Source organism: Alternaria dauci, chromosome 4, assembly GCF_042100115.1.
Source record: "Alternaria dauci strain A2016 chromosome 4, whole genome shotgun sequence".
NCBI classification, from domain to species: domain Eukaryota; kingdom Fungi; phylum Ascomycota; class Dothideomycetes; order Pleosporales; family Pleosporaceae; genus Alternaria; species Alternaria dauci.
In genome coordinates, this window is record NC_091275.1 from 783,515 (window position 1) to 801,497 (window position 17,983).

Sequence of the window (17,983 nt, forward strand, 5' to 3'; positions counted from 1 at the left end):
ATCTACGACTTCAACCGAAGAATGAGGTCGAACACTTGTCATGGAGGACTGGCAGGAGCAACGGTGATCGCGGGTACATGGCAGACCCAGCAATTGACAAGGGTGCGGCCACGCGCCAGATGAGATGTCGTTGGTAGGCCGTCCCACAAATTGACCTCGGGAGTGTACGTACCTATCTCTCCGACTGCCCGACCTGGTCTGTTGCTCGACAATAACCGTCTGGCACGCAGCCGAGCAGAATGCAGCAGCGGGACGGCGTAGGAGACATTGTGGACCAGTTGTTTTTTGTCAACCAAATGTTGCATGCCAGAGCACCATGGTGGCTTAGACCATGGTCCAGCAATGTTGGGATTAACTTCTTTGCGGGCCAGCATTCGTTACGATTGGACTAACCAACATACCTAATGCGCCTGTCTAGCCAGTCCGCTTCCTGCTCCGGTGCAACAAGCTACGAGATGTAATCGAATAACAGACCTACCGATAAGCAGCTCGTCATTTGCATTACACATGCCGCCTCCCTCGACGGACTACCTAGCTATATCCAGCGCTACTATAGGCCCCGTCCATGAACGTAGAAGAACGCTGGGATCATGCATCACCAAGCGACCGACTCCACGACCCTCATGCATGGGCCTCTAGAAGCGGTAGGCGGTGAGCAAGGTCCATCATACCCAGTCTGAATGCACTCCGCACCGTTTGCCAACTTGCGCACGTTTTCGCGATTTACGTTGAATATATCTCAAGCGCCTGCATCTTGGTGATGCAGCGGTGAGGGACGACACCTTAGTCGCTTCCCGAAAGCTGGTCGGCGCCACACGGCATCCAACCACCATCATCCTCGACATTTTGAGTACGTATTCCTTAGGCGAGGCGGTCTGCCGGATGCAAAGGCGCCGCATCCCCTATCGCAATATCCCGGCCAAAAGAAGCTACAGAGTCTTCGGAAGCACCTCTCCGCATCAGCTTTCCTTCAAAGAAAAAAAAAAGCGTGGCATCTCGCGACCTACTCACAACCACGAGGCCGCCACAGGGCACAATACCGCTACCTTACTGGCTCTCTCTGACAGCGGGGTACCAGTGCCTTGGAATTGCGCACGGACGGAGGGGACCTGCATCCAACATATCTCAAGATTCTTTTTACCAGAAAAGCTGGAAGGATCGTAACAATCTTCTCGACCTGGTCTTCGCATGGAAGAATATCAAGGAGCGCTAAACTACCTGCTACAATCAAGGAGGCGGAAAGATCCAGAACACACAATCCAGTGCCAAATTCCAAGACGGCGTATCTTCTACTTTTGCCGGTACTTTTGCGGTTAGAACCTCCGCAGATACCGAGATACGACCTGCATCATACGCTTCACTTTCAAGCCAGAGGTACCTGACATCTGCTCTCGACCGTAAGCGAAGGGAAAAGCCGCGTGAAAGGAAACATCCAAATGAACACATCAGTAGGTGGTGTGCTGATGGGCCCACAGGCATGAGGCCAAAAATGCAGATCTAGTATCCACATATCATCCCTCGGATCCTCACATCGATGATGATTGTCGGCACAAGGGCCGTGTTTCAACAAAACAGCGTTATCGGTGCGCTGACGCATACATGCGTTTGCTGTCGTCGAAGTGCCGTTTCTGACAGCCGTCGAGTGAACCGCTATTTTGGCTACAGTAGTAAGCACTTGACATTCATCGGAGCAAAGGATCTCGCTAGCGCAAGACATTACCGATATCGCTGTACAGACAAGGGATTGCGAAGCACATGTCAGGTCATTGCGGACAGAGCCGCAATCTCCTTGCTCTCTTGGTCTGAGCCCGGTAGGTACAAAGCGATCTGCCGTCCTCGATCAGCGGGCATGAAAGAGTAATCAGGTAAATGTGTACGAAGCAATCAAGCGTAGACATACCGCACACCAGACATCATACTGTAATTTTCGTAGCATAAAACATAGGGATACGCGTCCACACTACATGCATTACGTTTAGCTCCACAGTTGAGGGACTGCCTTTGCCATCGCGCATCTCCACTCCATCCTGAACCCAATCCTACAAAGTACTCTCCCGCTTCTTCTTCCCCACTAACCCCTGCCCCTCAAACCATTGGCGGATAATCGCATTGACCTCGTCAGGCTTTTGTGTCAACGCCCAATGACCAGACTTTACCTCTTCTCTTGTTAGCTTGGGAATAAAGTGTCCCATGCTCTTTGCCATCCCCGGTATGAGGACCATGTCGTACGTGGCTTGAATAAAGAGGGCAGGTTGGTTGATTTGCTTGCGGGAGAGAAGTTCTTGATCCTCTTCCCAGTTTGCGCGGCGCACGCGGTACCAGTTCACTGTATTAGGAGTTAGTCGATAGAACAACGATTGTTTGTGTATCTACGCAAATGCGCAGGTGAGTGGTGGGTAAGAAATGAAGAAGGATTGCTTACAAGTGGGGTGTATGCCGTGGATAGAGTACTGTTTGACGTAGTAGTCTAGGTACTGATTCGCTGTTAGCACACCATCGCTTGCTGAGAGTAGGTCCCCAGCTGTCTCTCTGAAACAACGCAATGCCATCATGCGACCTCAACGTGGCCTGTACACGAGATGGTGTGTTCGTGTCGAGGCAAGTCAATCATCTGGGACGCCTTCCCGTCATTCCTGCACGACACGCCGGAAGTGGTAATGCACCTGTCAAGCATTCTAACCACTTCATAGTGGTCTTTTGACGTGCAGTATCGCATACACGTACCATATAACCCCGCTCTTTCCTTTCTTCGATCCCGCACTCGACACGCGTTCCAACATGATAGATCGTCACGTACCTTTCCATTCAAAATCCTGCTTTCCCCAACCAAGGGCATATTCTCTTCCACCAGGCCCTTCTCGGGATCAAAGGCGATCTCGCGATTCGGTCCCTTCGCTTCGTACGCGCCCTTTAGAAATTGCCTGATCGTCTGCTCATCTTTGACAAACTTTTCAACTTCACCCGAAGCGAGGTGGAGTTGGTAACGGAAATTGGGCAAGGGCCCATTGGCAAGATCTTCAGTGGACACGTACGTCTTAGAAGGGGCGGTATATGGTGTGCAGACCGCGAAGACGTGCGAGATAAGGTCGGGGTACCTATACAAGGGGTGAGTCGCTGCTGTGTATGGCAATCGCAGTCATTCAGAGTCTAGAGACATACCACTGAGCAACTCGCCAAACGACAGCACCTCCCCTAAGCAAAGTGTCAGTCGACAAGCTTTTCGGCTGATTCACGCCAGCGATGATTTACCAGTCGTGGCCACCGAGAATGATCTTCGGCGCGTTGAGCTCTTTCGCCAACGCAGCAATGTCATCTGATGCTCTCTTGAATCCATAGAGGTTAATGGGGTTTGGCGGAACTTGCGGAGCGTCCTGAACATTCAAATGTTGAGCATTCTTCAGGGGTAACATGGTTTCTGGGCCTCTCTTACTGTCTCGCCATATCCCATCATGTCAGGCGCAACGACCCGCATTCCCATATCGACTAAGAATGGAATTTGATACCTCCATCCAATTGACAAGTCGGGCCAACCATGGATCTACCAAAGCAGTCAGTATCTGCGAATATCCAATGCTCGCCAACGCAACAAGATCCGGCACATGCATGATAGGGCACCAAACAAGACTTACCAAAAACACGGTGTGTTGATATTCACCACCAGGAGGTACCGCATAGAGGTAATGATACTTATGCCCGTTGAGTGTCGCATATCTGTGCTCAATGCGAGGGTCTGACACGGGGTCAATTGGTTGGACGGGCATGACGTGACGCGTGTTAGAGTCAGGTTCAAAGAAAAATATATTGCGGCGAGGACGTGCGAAAAGCTTGGGTTATAGCAGCAGTAGTAGGGCCAATTTTGGGTGATGATGGCATATTTACAATGGTCTGCTAGATGCATTAATGCCGAGGTACGTTGAAACTGTGGGGTAGATAATCACTCCGCTCTAAAATCACTTTCATATTTGTCGCGGTTGTTTACTCAGCACATAACATTCGCATTTGAGGCGCAATGTTAAGCATTCTAGAGAGCGTGAAAGATGATGTTGGCTGTAGTTTTGCTATTATGATCTAAGGTGGGCGATACTGGCGTCCCGATCAGTGTGGGGTCCAAGTTCGAATCTATCGTCCCGAACTCTAGGTACGAGAGTGCATCAGAGTGAGGCGAGCACAGCCGTAACCGAGGGTTGTATGATTTTGTTTGCCGGCGCCCGTGCCGGAATGGTAGATGCAGACGATCGTGCTTGGCCCAGGAATTTCGAAAGATTACTGTGCTATTCTCAGCGCACGCGACGACCTACATCCTGCAAATGGTACCGACGAATGATATAGCATTTGGATTATGACAGAGCTCGCAAAGCACTAATGGCCGGGTATGATATAATTTGCGAAGCACGTTTGCAATCACTATATAGGCCTTCATGACACTACGGTCGAATATTCAAAACTGGAGGACCAGACTCTGCAAGTTGAGGAGATCGGTTGGCAAAAGAGGCGACCGGACCAGGGGCAGCGTTGCAGAAGGTACCAATGAATACCTGCTAACAGCGATCTATCGGTCCGGCCGCGGGTATAGGCAGAGGCAAAGGCCTCCCGGCGATCTCAATAGATAACAGTATCCTCGGCGGCTTCTTCGACGACGTCTTCTCCGTTTTCATCGTCCTCTTCCTTGATGGTTGGGTCAGCGACAGTTCCATGAGTTGCAACATTGCTGCTCTGCATATGCTCAGTGGCGTGTTCGGCTTTCCCATCGGCATCAGGGGCATCGAAGTGGTGGTCTTTCATGTCCAGGTCCTTGTCCAGGTCCTTGGGGGAAGTGGCGCTACCATTAGTCCCGCCATTGGTTGTGGTTGTTTCTCGAGATGCATCTGCATGATGGCTCTTACCAGTTTCTGAAGCCTCTGCATCACCCATCTTTGCCTCGGAAGTGTCCCGTCTCCGCAGATTATCCGGCTGCTGGCGAGCCTTGTACTCTTCTACCTCGCGCTTGATGGTCTCTTGGGCTTCGGCTAATTGGTCGCGTATACGGTCTTCTTCGTCGGGACTAGTTTCCCAGGGTTTGTACAACTTTGGACAAGGTCAGCTATGTCTGAAGCGAGTTGATAGCACACGACGTACGAGGTGTGGCTCGGCCTTGGTCTGGAGGAAGTGTGCCATGGCGAGCAGATTTGCATGACGGATCTGCATCTATGAATCGTTAGCACTCGGCCAAAGCCCCGGATGTGAAATGGCAGGCCATACCGACTGCTTCTCAAAGTGCTTCTGCTCCTTCCATCGTTGCTCTTTGCGCCTGGCTGCACGTTCTGCCTTCCTCTGTTCGCTCTCTTCGTCGTCCTGTTTGCGCTGAGCTAGTTGACGCTTTTCAATCTCGGCACGACGTTTCTGTGCTGTAGTAGTAGTGTTCTGTGAGAGTGCACCCAAAGCGGCGCCAAATAACCTGCGCTCTCGTCCCCTCTCGCGTCGCACTGGAGCGGGCTTGGAGTCCTTGGAGTCCTTGGTAATAGAGTCACGTCTGTCTCTGGTAGTAGTGCCATCGTCGAGTCGTGGTCGCTTTGCGGCGTCTTCTGATAGTGATTCCTGGCGTCTTTTGTGGCCGTTCACAGGGGGCGAGGCTGGCTGCAGTAGGTCATCCGGAAGGACTACAGCTGATGCAATGGGTCCGTCCATGGAAGTATCGCGTGCAGCCTACAACTCTTTCTGGATGTTTCTACGGTGCTTTTCGCAGAAGCAAGAAATTACGCGTGATTGTTTGCTGACGTTGTAAGGCAAGGAGAGACTTGGTGACGCGATGGAAGCTTCGCGCACGGATCACGGGTTCAGCGGACCCCCGAGGCTCCCAAGTCATGTCGCGACAGTCTTTCTTCCACATTCTAATCTCAAGCCCCAACCAAGCCCACGCGCCACCACAAACACTACCGCTCCCAAACCTACAACAAGACACACTCACTTTCGCCCGAATTGTTCTTATACGGCCCGCCCCTCTTATCCGTTATATCTGTAATCCCGCGCCATGTCTCGCCATCATCCGTAGGTACTCCCACCCAACACAAGTAGGCGCCTATACTGACCTCCAACGCAGCGATCTCGTAATGTGCCGCAAGCAATCCGGCATCTCCATCGGTCGCCTCTGCGACAAGTGCGACGGCAAATGCCCCGTATGCGACTCCTACGTGCGCCCAACCACCCTCGCCCGCATCTGCGATGAATGCTCCTTTGGCAACTACCAGAACAAGTGCGTCGTCTGCGGTGGCGAAGGCATCTCCGACGCCTTCTACTGCTTCGAGTGCACACGCCTGGAGAAGGACCGCGATGGGTGCCCCAAGATTATAAACCTGGGTAGTAGTAGGACGGATCTGTTCTACCAGAAAAAGAATTTCAGAAATCACTGATGACATGGCTTGGGGGGCTGCCCTTTGCGCAGTCGCACGGGTCATGAGTTCTTAGAGGATAAACGAAAAGAGGTCAAGATCAAATATACGGGAAGAAGAAATTGCATGGAATAGCATGAAAAGGAAGCATGGAGTTTGGGCATCGCGGCATCAACCTATAGAGCCGTGATGGGGAGTAAAGGCTTGGAATACGGCGTTCTCAGATACCTCGACGATTTACCAATGGTAGTCCTGCCACTTTCTCTACGTAGAAGCATTGCTGACAAGTATACAAGATCGACATAGTTTCTTTATTCCAGATCATACTACCCTGGTGTGCCTGTTCACACAAGTAGCTTTGGCTACACAATACACTCTCCCACGCGCCTAGTTTGACTGTGCATTTGATGTTACCTTATCGTCAATCCACTCTCATCACACTTTACCGATCCATTGTCCAACTGTCTTCTTCCATATGTTCGGCCTCGGTCCAAAAAAGCGTCACTTTGGCGATCATCTAGAGCAAAAAGACAAAAACATACAACAGCGGGGATTCGCTAGTGGTCACCCACCTAACTACTAATCCGCCGGTACACTGCTTGTATATGGCTGAGCGGACGGGAAGCCTAATTTTCAGTGTCCTATGGTCGTATGTGAAAAAACATTCATTTTTATCGTTTATAACCTCAATAATGCGGGTAGATACCTGCTGTGACCGCACAACAACCAACTCCTGGTGACATGAATCTGATAAAAGGGACGCAAGAGGGTCTTCTGATGATGGAAACACGGTAACAATACTCTGTGATTGGTGATGGAGAAGACCTCAGCCTTTCGACCCCGCTCTCAACAGGGGGCAACTATGTCATCTTAGAGCCTTTTCGTCCAATGTTCACGGAGTGCTGAAGCCACAATCTGTTTATGCAGAGCTGGTCTCACTTGATGCAGGATGTCCTTGTCCACCTTCCACTCAAAGCCCGCAGCCTAATCAAGAGCTATTTCTTTGGGCAACTTGCATCCAAGCGACGTGAGAAGAGTGTTGGAAAGGCGTGCGGGATGTAGGGTCGAAGACAGATATCGAGGTTGCCGTCTCCCACGTGCCTGTCTCGCCCGGTGGCTCCCAGCTGCCTATATATATATATATATATCAATGCCCTCCCCATAATCTTTCCTGAATTCAATACCTCTCATCTTTCTCCAAACTCTTTCTTTGATCCTTCCCGCTCCGACATGGCCGGCACTACTCATGCCGAGCTTGTTAACTATGCAGACTGCAAAGCTCCAAATTGCGGCTGCACAAACTTTGAAGCTGAATATCCCCCCAACGGCCAAGCTTGCAAGCATTGTGGGCATTCCCACAAGTAAATAGCTACTACGTTTCCTAGCACGAAGTGAGTGGTTGCGTCTTTTGAGAAGATAAATTGCAAGTAGTATGCTCGCTAACACGACTACTCCTAGGCGAAGTTCAGATTGCATGTCACAGTAACTACCGTGGTTCCTATGACGCCTGAACAACCTCGCAAATGCTAGGTACCTAACGAGCGCCTAGTCCTTGATGATTGGCTTCAATAGCAGCTGAGGATTCGCGTTATATGTACGGGTCTTACCTACAGTTCTTCACTGCTTCTGACTTCTGTTTCCGTTTTCCTACGCAGCGTCTGGTATCATACCTGATACTGTACGCAGCCACAATCAACGCTCTTATTAAGCTGTAAAGCACGTGCTCGTAGCATCTCGTGGTACTAATTTTAGTCTGCCCAAATAGCTGTAATGTATCCGTGTGACTTATAACTTGAAGGGGTTAACATAGCTTCGACGTCTTTCTTCGTCAGCGGAATTAGCTCCTTTTTGAGCGGAACAGGACAGCACAAGTATGCAAGATCGACTTTACTCTTTCTCTTAAGTGCTATAGTAAGTAGGTTATTGTAAGAGGACCACACAATAACTATGTCAAGGGACAGAGGGAATAAGAGAGACAATATAAAAGAGGAGTGCAAAAAGGAGGGTTGAAAGCTCTGTCCTAGTAGCAGCCGATCTTGTTACAGCGTGCCTCTATTTCAGCAAGCACTGTTGTCCAAACAGAATGTTAACAACCGGTAAAAGTCGTTCAAGGCTGTGGTAGGGGCTGCGGTAGCAGAATCGCGATCCTTAAAAAAAAAGGAACTCAAATTCAAGCGTAGGACATCGAAATCTCGGAGTTCAAGCTCCTGACCTTTCGATCCTCCCAATTCAGCCTATTCCCATGATGATGGCTAAGAGAAACAAGCAAAGTGCAGGACCAGTTGGGAATAACATGCCGCCCATCCACTTGGGTCTGGAACTGGGAGTACTAGCCTTTCTGGCTATGTCGGATGGCGTGAACAACCCAAAAACAACACTTCGACAGCATGCTTGACGCGAGGTATTGGATTATTGTAATATTGTAGGAGCATTGTGCGTGTGCAGTTACGCTGGCACTGCTTGAGTGGCTGGAAGAAACGAGGTAATTTGATGCGATCGAGATCTTGATTCTCGTAACTTGTAGTTTTCTTGCCGCTCACGTGTACTTGTTGCTTGAGCTTTCTCGTTACGAAGAAGCGGTGCGAGGGTGACTAGTAGTTGTGGTGTCGCTGGGCATGTGGGACAAGGTTCTAGTGGGTAGTAGGATAGTAAGCATGACGTCTACAACGTGGAGTGAGGGCCATGAAGCATGCTGTACTGGCATAATCGCACCAGCGAGCTGCGAATCTATTGGATGTATGATTGCGACTCGAGATCCGAGCAGCCTTATTTTCTTCTGTGGGAATGAAAGTGTGTACCAGGGGTGTAATCCATGAGTTGAAATTCAGGATATTCTCGTTCCTCGCCGGTATCGGTGTTGATATGAGCTTTTGGTACGTAGTAACCTTGCCAGCGAACAAACGGCTGCTGTGCTCATGAGCATGAGAACATGATTGGAGCAGCGCCCGACTAAACGACTCTCATTTCCCGAAAGACGAAAAAAATGAAGCAATCGTTCACCTCGGTCAAAAGGCCCGAGAGAAAGCCTGTTATCATGTGCTCGATGGTGATGTGAAAACTTATTCATCTACCTGTATTCGTGTGACTGCCTCTGTTGCGCTGCGCGGGATGGTGCGAGCGTGGCGGCACAACATGTCTCTGACTGGGCCTGGAGAAGACATCCTTGCCGCAAGTTCTTCAAAATGGAGAAGATACAGGATTGAGACTGAGATGTAATTTGTCATCTGCTTTGAAAACATGATGCATGTGCAAAGTACAGAAAGCTGTAGATATTGAAGCGATTGTGTGTGTCGAGTTTACTGCTATGCGAAAGGAGACAAGGGAGGCAGAAAACACAACTCATGCTACCGTGCAACACGAATGCGGAGAAAAAAAAGACGTCATACGACTTAGCCAATGCTTGGTACCGCGACTACCATAATCTGTGGTTATTTTTCGTTCAGCTAACACGCGAGTGTCGATTAAAAGAGCGCATTATAACCAGTCGAAATAGTTGTAGTTCAGATATTCATCGTGTGCAATGATTGAGTTGTCGGAATGTCTTACTGAGAACTATACCTGGCAACAATATGTCAGCGGTATCAAGCTAAAAAGAAGCATCTCGCATACGCAACGACTGAACGTTATGTTCCCAAGACTTCAACCTCCACATCTCGGCTGAGAGGTATCGGATGTCGAACTAGGGTCGGCCATTGGGTACGGCAATCGATCGTGGGGAGCGGTATACAGATACACTATCTTGTACTGGCGTTTACAGCGCCGAAAAGTAGTATAATACTCGTGTTATGACTGAGACTTCTTCTGGCGATAGTACTGGTGTTTCCTTGTATCAGCTCAGGTCATTGTTGAGCATCGAAGTTTTATAGTCTAGCGGAACAAGGCGGTCAGAAAGGCATAAAGTAGAAATCATTGGTAGTCTAATCGGACAAACCAAACCACTTGCTCTTGGTGTGCGCAGTTCTCTTCATGTTACTAGTGTCAACCATGCTGTGGCTGATATCGACGCTGTAGACCTTAGTGTACATGAACATTGTGCTAACATGCCTCTTGGCAGCACAGAGTGATCTCTTCGCAAATGATATCGCTGTCTGGAATGCAGATCCGTGAACTGAATACGGCGATGATTAGTGAGCTCGTATTCAAGATACATTCTATTGGAGAAATGATGCATGTATTGAGCACACTTACTTTGAGTGACACGACGGTACCAACACATGGACATTACCACGCATTGGCACTTCACACGCAATGGCCCGAAAACGATGCACCGTGCATGGGCACAGCTTGAGATGTAGTACACTGTTCCTTGTGAATTCGAGCGGTTAATGTCGGTAAGGAGGAATGTGGCGTATTTACCTGATCGCAGATGTGTGAAAGCACGACGTTGCTAAAAATGCGTACAATCTGGCGATCCCAAGTCCTCGACGGGATAATACAGGTATGATTGTTACACCTGCTGGAAACCTTGGATGGCCACGTCGGTTTTTGGACGCGCGGACCTGATGATCATGTTGAAGATGGAGCACTTTCCGTAACCTGAGCTTGTGCGAACATGTGGGGCTAAACAAAGTTAGCTGTAGGTTGCCGTACCATTGACTGAACCCCTGACAGGCTTGATAGCAACGAACTTGTCGGTATATGCCCATTTCAAAGTCTCCAAAACCCACGTTCATGTGCATAGCTCACTACATGCATGAGTCTGATAGCAGTAATTTGCTTCAAGCGAGCCGCTCTGTCTAGGAGGTTCGAACACATTAGAGTTGCACCAAGGTCAACAGCTGACGACGAAGTTGACCGCAACGTTTGGTAGGAAACAAGGGTCAGTTTTGCGTTTGAACGCTCGGTGAAGGTGCAAACAGAGCGATTGAATGTAGCGGATGCCGAACGTGGTTAGTATGGATTCGAAGAGCATGGGTTTCACTACTCGTCCTGCATCCCATTATTGCTCATTTGTACCCATATTCGCTCAAAGATGAGCCGAGAAAAGAGAACAACTGGACGTGCGAGGGTGACTGACTGTTTCATTAGGTCGCTCCTACCCGTGGAGCATTGCGAAAACGCCTCAAACCAGTTCAATGAACTGGCAGCCCTGAAATGAACAATGGTACACGTCTACGAGGAGGGACTGCCTAAAGGAGACATGAAGTTTAGGATAGCCACAAGGTCGAGACTGGAAGCAGTTCTGCGAGAGTTTGCGGTTGCACCAAGGCAAGACAACGGTGTACAACCAGGTGTAAAGATCGTGTATGCCCATGGCATCGATATCAAGGGGACCTGACAGGAACCGGCGGCAGGTTAGGCGATTTGTTAATTGCAGGTGATACGAGCGCACATGCCCATGCGAGGTGTCGCTCAGAGGTAACATGAAAAGTGTCGAAAGGGACCCATGCTGTGTTGTGACAGTGGCTGCCTTGTTGCCTTGTTTAGTGTTCCTATCGCTAAAAGTCTCCGTGTCGAGGTTTGGGCCCTATTACAGCAGCGTGGGCGACAGTGGTTTGTGTAGTCATGTAGCCGAGTCTCGAAGAAGCACTGGGCACTTCTCATACCAGCCTGGCGGGGAATGTCATGCCAGTCTTAGAAGCACCTGCAGATGGTACTACAGCTCTTGGCCGCTCAGGCGCAGGTATCCTTGAAATGACTGTGTCGACCTTGTCAACCGTGAATCGTCCTTGAGCTACTGGGGTAGACCTGTAGCAAATCGCGGAGGCATTTCCGGGATCCTATGGAGAGACGTGGAAAGCAGCATGGTGATGTCCACTTCTGCGACAATCGATGTCATGCATGGTGAGGCTTCAGGCCTCTCCGCCGTTACTCAAGCATCATGTAGCTTCGGCGCTGCGTCGTTGTGCCACGTGGAAAGCGAGCCTGTGACAGCCTCGGTCTTTGAATGCGCGACGGTCATGTGAGGGGGAAGCGTGACGGAGCGTCATGGCAAGGCAAGACAGAGGATGACGATGTTGGGTGTTGTCGGGTGACAAGTGAGGCAGCTGGATGATGGCGGTGGAGAAGGTGTGGCTGGCCCCATGGCGCTACCGGTAGGCAGTGACATCGGTCCCGCAGCCTTGAACCCCCACCACCGTGCGCCCCTCCAGCCTCCAGCAGCTTAAGCAGACACATTACAGAGCATCGCTACACGTCTACACACGAATCTGAACTCGCTCAACGAACCAAATCCAAGCCCAACATGGCCTACAACTTTGTCAGGTCCTACATCGACACGTTCCGGGAGCGGACCGCCGCCATCAGCCACACATCGACCTTCCGCGAGACGGGCCAGATAACACCAGAGGAGTTTGTCCTCGCCGGGGATTTTCTCGTCTTCAAGTTCCCCTCATGGCAGTGGGCAGATGCGACATCGCCGGCGAAGCGCGTGTCGTACCTGCCAGAAGGAAAGCAGTTCTTAGTTACGCGCGGCGTGCCCTGCCACCGGCGGCTCGACGACAACTTCGCGGGTGAGGCCGGCCAGGACGAGACAATAGTAAGAGACGGATTCACTGCCGGGGAAGGCGCGACCGACGACGACGGCTGGCTACGGACGGGGGGCATGGCGGCCAGTCAGGAGGCCAAGGTGCGCGACGTTCGGACGGTTGACGAGAGCGGCAACCTGGGCGCGGCAGAGGAGGACGAGGAGATACCCGACATGGAGGATATTGAAGATGACGAAGAGGCCATCATAAGAGATCCACAGGGCGACTCAAACACAAAGGCGTAAGTTGATGCGGTCCTCGCTCGGCCAGCCCGCACAAGACAGGCTGACATGCCCTAGGCCCCTCCGAACCTACACCCTCTACATCACATACTCGGCTCACTACCGAACACCGCGACTATATCTCTCGGGCTACGGCTCTACCTCTGTCCCACTCAAACCCCTCGAGATGATGGAGGACATTGTAGGAGACTACAAGGACAAGACTGTCACAATCGAGGACTTTCCCTTCTTCGACAACACTCTCAAGACTGCCTCGGTACATCCCTGCAAACATGCGTCAGTCATGAAGGTGCTGCTCGACCGCGCCGATGCTGCCTTGAAGCTGCGACTCGCCAAGCTCAAGGCCGGCAAAGACGTCAGCAAGCTTGACAGCGGCATGGAAGCACTCGTCGATGACACACGGCTGTTGAAGCTTACTGAGCAAGTCAAGAACAAGGATGGCGAAGAGGCCAAGGATGACTGGGAGGTGCTCAGTGAGGGCGATGACGACGAGGTAGCTATCCGTGTCGATCAGTATCTTGTTGTCTTCTTGAAGTTCATGGCCAGGTAAGCACAACTCACCTTGGCATAACGCACACCAGCTAACAATATTCTAGTGTAACGCCAGGTATAGAGCACGATTTCACCATGGGTGTCTGATTGTCGACTCATGTTTTGGGTACGAGGCGTTGGCGGCATCGTCATTGGACAATTGCTTTACTCAGCGGGCGTAGACATAACTCGGGCGGGCGGGCAGGCAGCAGTCTTCACCATCACTATGATTATTCAGGAATATACCATCCCCTTGTTGATCTCGTTTGGCTATCGTCATGGCATCAGGTAGAACACGAAATAACACTTGTATTGCACTCTATCGTCGTCGGAACCTTCCATATGATCGCTTCCAGTCCCTGATGCCCTCAGGCCGGCGCAGCTCAAGCTCCTTGCCCTCGTATCCGAAACTGCTTTCCGCACGGTGGAACATTGCACATAGCTTGTCAAAAAAGCCGTCTTCCTCTGAAGCCTTGGGAAGCACCTGTGGTGATTCCAAGGATCCCGGTGCGACGTCGCCAGAGAAGTCTTCAGATTCGTCGATAAAGGCGTCTTCTTCGTCATCTGTTGATGTGGGGTCGAAGAGAGCGTGGAATTTGTTGTTCAATCGAACGCGCCATGGGTCGACTTCAGATGATGCAGAGGATGATAGCTTCTCGGCAATCTCAAACTGTGACGGTTAGTTGCCGTACTCTTCGCAACATTTGGCATATGACTGTTTGACATACCTCTCGTAGTCCTTGCAGTCGGAATTGTTCAGCTCGTTTTTGGAGACGTGGTGCTGATGGTGAAATCGGCATTGCGGAAGCAAGAGTGAGCAGGGCCACGACGGCCATGATAATAAAGGAGCGCATCTTTGAAGTGGAAAGGGACGGAGTTTGGAGTGACGTGTAGGTGCTCGGTCAGATCGAAATGTGTAGCTGTCAAAGCTGATTCGGTGTAGTCTAGCTACTAGGTACCAGCGCTCTTCTCAAAAGTAGCGAAAACGAATGAAGAAAGGAAGCACAAGGACACGCGTGAGTATGTAGCAAGAAGATAAGGCACGTTAACGAGTGGCGATGCAAGGGAGCATGCACATCTATATCCGCTGCAGGAACGGCCGGGGTAGTAGCGAACGAAGACCGGTTCGTCTGAAGAGCATCATCATTCGCATCTTAGCCATACAAGCTTACTATATATCCGCCAACCGGCAAGTCAGACGTCTTGAGAGGTTACGTCTCCCTGCCAATTATTCCGAAACGGCGGTCCGCGCACCAAAGGGAAACGATCAGCGGCAACGACGAGGCGTTCGCGCAATCTTTAGCCCGTGGTGTTGGGGCAGAAAGTCATGGCTTAGACTGCGTGCTGAAGGCGCCGGTGCACACTCAACCAACTTTTGCTTGATCTCGACGCTGTCAAAGGCAGGGGTGGTGACAAACGCGTGGACGACCTGCCCAATGTGGTTGGAAGGAAGGTCATGGCATCCACGCTTCCCGTTGAGGGGAGCCAAGCATGCATCAATGCCTTCAAACCAGAGCCAGGGAAAGCCAGCACCATTGGGCTGATGTTTCCTCCCTCTAGATCTGGACGAGTACGTTTGGATCACCGGCTCTCCGGTTGGGCACGATGTTTCGACTTGCGGGAGTCTGGGCACGCCATCGTCATGCCAAAATTTATGCGGATGCTAGGTCTGTTACAGAATACGCCGGGCGGTTGAGCTGAAGGATTCCGGAGATTTAGCCTGGAAGACGTTGGACTGGACTTGGTTGAAACAGATGTCACAGAGGGATTGCGCGTCAGCGCGGGCGCTAACGTTAGCGCGGCACTACTCCGTGCACGGGCTTGGAAGAACGATCGGGGTCAAACAAAGCAAACACTCCCAGCCTCTCTCCATCACGCCCACGTCATCAGCGTTACGCGACACTGCGAACAGCTTAATACTCACTTGGACAATATACACTTGAGCATCACATAATACCGCATACGCATCCGCGCTTCTCAACAATGCTCAGCTGGACATCCGAACAAGACAGTCGAAGACACAGGACTAGCTTCTTAGACACTTCTTGACCACCCTTGCTTGGAGCTATCGGTACAGCATCAGATTACCCGATATGGACAGTCAGGATCAATCGTCCCAGATAATGCGCCCAGGGTCACTGTCACCAGCATCCACAACATCCGCACAGGCCCTAGACCTCAGCAGACTCCCACCAATCGCTATATTTACTGCGCATCTGAAGGACGATGAAGTGAAAACACTCCAGGCAACGTTGCGCCAGTACGACGCACCGCTTACTACCGATATCTCCAGGGCGAAGGTCTTCATCGGGAAGGTGGGTACCAAGAAAAGAGCCGAGTTTGAGTTGAGGTCTCGAAAATTGGTAGTCCAGGAAATCGTTACACCTAAACGGCCAGCGAGTCCCGTGAAGGCACAGAATCACGACATCAAAAGACAAAGATTTGGTGAAACATCAGGTCAGCTACCAACGGATGAGCAATATTCTACTACCGATGACGAAACTGGTAACGATTGCGAGACTGGGGATGAGGCACCGGAGATGAACAAGCTGCGCATTCCGTTACCATCACCTTCCAGGTCCGATCATGGTTCACATGCTGCACTGCTGTTCGAGACTGCATCAAGTGATGACATGGTTTGGGTTGTCAAGTTTGACTGGGTTGAAGCTTGTGTAACTACAGGTCATCTACTCCCGCTGCAGGACAATCTGGTGTACAAAGGCAAAGTCCTTGAAAGGCCAAAATCGTCGAATACGAAGTCCATCAAAGACATATTTGTGGCGTACACCAAAGCAACGCCCGCGTCCCGGACGCTGTTGGCAACACGACCACATCCTGTGCAGGATATCTTGGGCCGCGCAAAATTGGATGCATCCACGGCCCCGAAGAAAAGTACTTATCAACCTAAGCAATCTAGAAACTACGGCTCTAATCACTTCGATGGTAAAACCTTCGCCCATTCTTCTCAGCATGTTGGTCATACCTATGCTTCACAAGCTGTACATTTGTTGCAGCAAACGACGAGCGAGTATGAAGGCGAGGACAGTGATGTGCCCCCACCACCGGAATGGGTGAAGAAGGGCATCAAGTATGCCTGTCAGCGCTTTACACCTGGCAACGGACCCAATGAAGACTTCCTTGACCAACTCAAGAAGATTAGAACTGCTCGAACCCTAATCGATGACGACATAGGCGTTCGTGCATACTCGACCATTATTGCATCCATCGCCGCGTATCCGTATAGACTTAGTCACCCGCGAGAGATTGCACAGCTACCTGGTTGTGATGAGAAGACTGCCGTCCTTTTTGTAGAGTGGAAGAACACCGGTAAGATCCAGGCAATAGAAGATTTTGAGTCCGACGAATCAATGAAGGTTCTCCGCTCCTTCTATAACATTTGGGGCGTTGGAGCGAAGACCGCACGGCACTTCTATTTTAACAACCACTGGACTGAGCTGGATGACATTATCGAGTACGGCTGGAATGATCTGGATAGAGTGCAGCAGATTGGCGTCAAATATTACGACGAGTTCCTGGTGCCGATCCCACGCTCCGAGGTTGAGCAGATCGCCGCTGTTGTTCGTGAGCATGCAGTAAAGCTTCGCGACGAAAAGATTACTGTGACGATTGTAGGCGGATACAGACGTGGCAAGGCAGAGTCTGGCGATGTGGACATGATCGTGTCGCATCCGGATTTGGAGAGTACAGCGGGATTGGTTCAAGAGATTGTCGAATCGTTGGAGAAAGCTGAGTGGATTACTCATACCCTCACAATGGGCTTGACAAACACCAAGCGAGGTCAACACCCGCTGCCTTTTCGATCCGCGAGGGGAGCGGGTGTTGGCTTTGACACGCTTGATAAAGCACTTGTTGTATGGCAAGACCCATCGTGGCCTACCCGTGATCAGGATATTCTAGAGAACCCCAAGGCAAAGAACCCTGCTATTCACCGCCGAGTCGACATCATTGTCTCGCCTTGGCGAACACTGGGTTGCGCAGTCATGGGTTGGAGTGGCGGTACGACATTCCAGCGCGATTTGAGGCGATACTCGAAAGCAGCCAAGGGCTGGAAGTTTGATAGTAGCGGCATTCGGACTCGAAGTACTGGTGAAGCTATCATGCTCGAAGGGCCTAATGGAGTCGATGGAACACCAGAAGATGCAGAGAAAAAGGTCTTTGAAGGGCTGGGTCTGGAATACATACCACCCGAGTATAGAGTAACATATTGATATCACACGGTACAGCACCGTGAAGACCGTCCTTCTGCTTCACTAGTTCGCGTCTGTGGAAGATCTGGTGGATTCGTCACGACAAGTCTTCACGCATGTATACCACGTTCTGAGATATCTCTACCAAATACCGGATCGCCAATATATCT

At 50.8% G+C, this 17,983-nt stretch overlaps 6 protein-coding genes across 6 annotated transcripts; 3 read left to right on the top strand and 3 right to left on the bottom strand.

Moving 5' to 3' along the window:
• Positions 1-2,039: 2,039 nt before the first annotated feature.
• On the bottom strand, positions 2,040-3,478 carry ACET3X_004854 (uncharacterized protein; the record flags this gene model as incomplete). The annotated part of the gene is made up of 6 exons (XM_069450994.1): positions 2,040-2,326; positions 2,423-2,474; positions 2,798-3,095; positions 3,160-3,192; positions 3,250-3,371; positions 3,431-3,478. 6 exons carry the CDS (start codon positions 3,476-3,478, stop codon positions 2,040-2,042), a joined length of 840 nt encoding a protein of 279 aa, XP_069306898.1.
• A 1,121-nt stretch (positions 3,479-4,599) lies between these two features.
• ACET3X_004855 (uncharacterized protein) lies at positions 4,600-5,664 on the bottom strand (the record flags this gene model as incomplete). Its single annotated transcript, XM_069450996.1, has 3 exons — positions 4,600-5,064; positions 5,116-5,184; positions 5,239-5,664. The coding sequence occupies 3 exons, from the start codon at positions 5,662-5,664 to the stop codon at positions 4,600-4,602; spliced, it is 960 nt and encodes a 319-aa protein (XP_069306899.1).
• A 221-nt stretch (positions 5,665-5,885) lies between these two features.
• Positions 5,886-8,125, top strand: ACET3X_004856 (uncharacterized protein). Its single transcript, XM_069450997.1, has 3 exons — positions 5,886-6,024; positions 6,077-7,756; positions 7,824-8,125. Exons 1-2 carry the CDS (start codon positions 6,008-6,010, stop codon positions 6,384-6,386), a joined length of 327 nt encoding a protein of 108 aa, XP_069306900.1. The 5' UTR covers positions 5,886-6,007; the 3' UTR covers positions 6,387-7,756; positions 7,824-8,125.
• Positions 8,126-12,453: 4,328 nt separating this feature from the next.
• ACET3X_004857 (uncharacterized protein) lies at positions 12,454-13,914 on the top strand. Its single transcript, XM_069450998.1, has 3 exons — positions 12,454-13,073; positions 13,132-13,620; positions 13,671-13,914. The coding sequence occupies exons 1-3, from the start codon at positions 12,550-12,552 to the stop codon at positions 13,711-13,713; spliced, it is 1,056 nt and encodes a 351-aa protein (XP_069306901.1). The 5' UTR covers positions 12,454-12,549; the 3' UTR covers positions 13,714-13,914.
• A 10-nt stretch (positions 13,915-13,924) lies between these two features.
• Positions 13,925-15,317, bottom strand: ACET3X_004858 (uncharacterized protein; the record flags this gene model as incomplete). The annotated part of the gene is made up of 2 exons (XM_069450999.1): positions 14,334-15,317; positions 13,925-14,275 (listed from the first exon to the last, which is right to left on the bottom strand). The coding sequence occupies exons 1-2, from the start codon at positions 14,457-14,459 to the stop codon at positions 13,925-13,927; spliced, it is 477 nt and encodes a 158-aa protein (XP_069306902.1). The 5' UTR covers positions 14,460-15,317.
• A 381-nt stretch (positions 15,318-15,698) lies between these two features.
• Positions 15,699-17,834, top strand: ACET3X_004859 (uncharacterized protein; the record flags this gene model as incomplete). The annotated part of the gene is made up of 1 exon (XM_069451000.1): positions 15,699-17,834. One exon carries the CDS (start codon positions 15,699-15,701, stop codon positions 17,832-17,834), a length of 2,136 nt encoding a protein of 711 aa, XP_069306903.1.
• Positions 17,835-17,983: the final 149 nt, after the last annotated feature.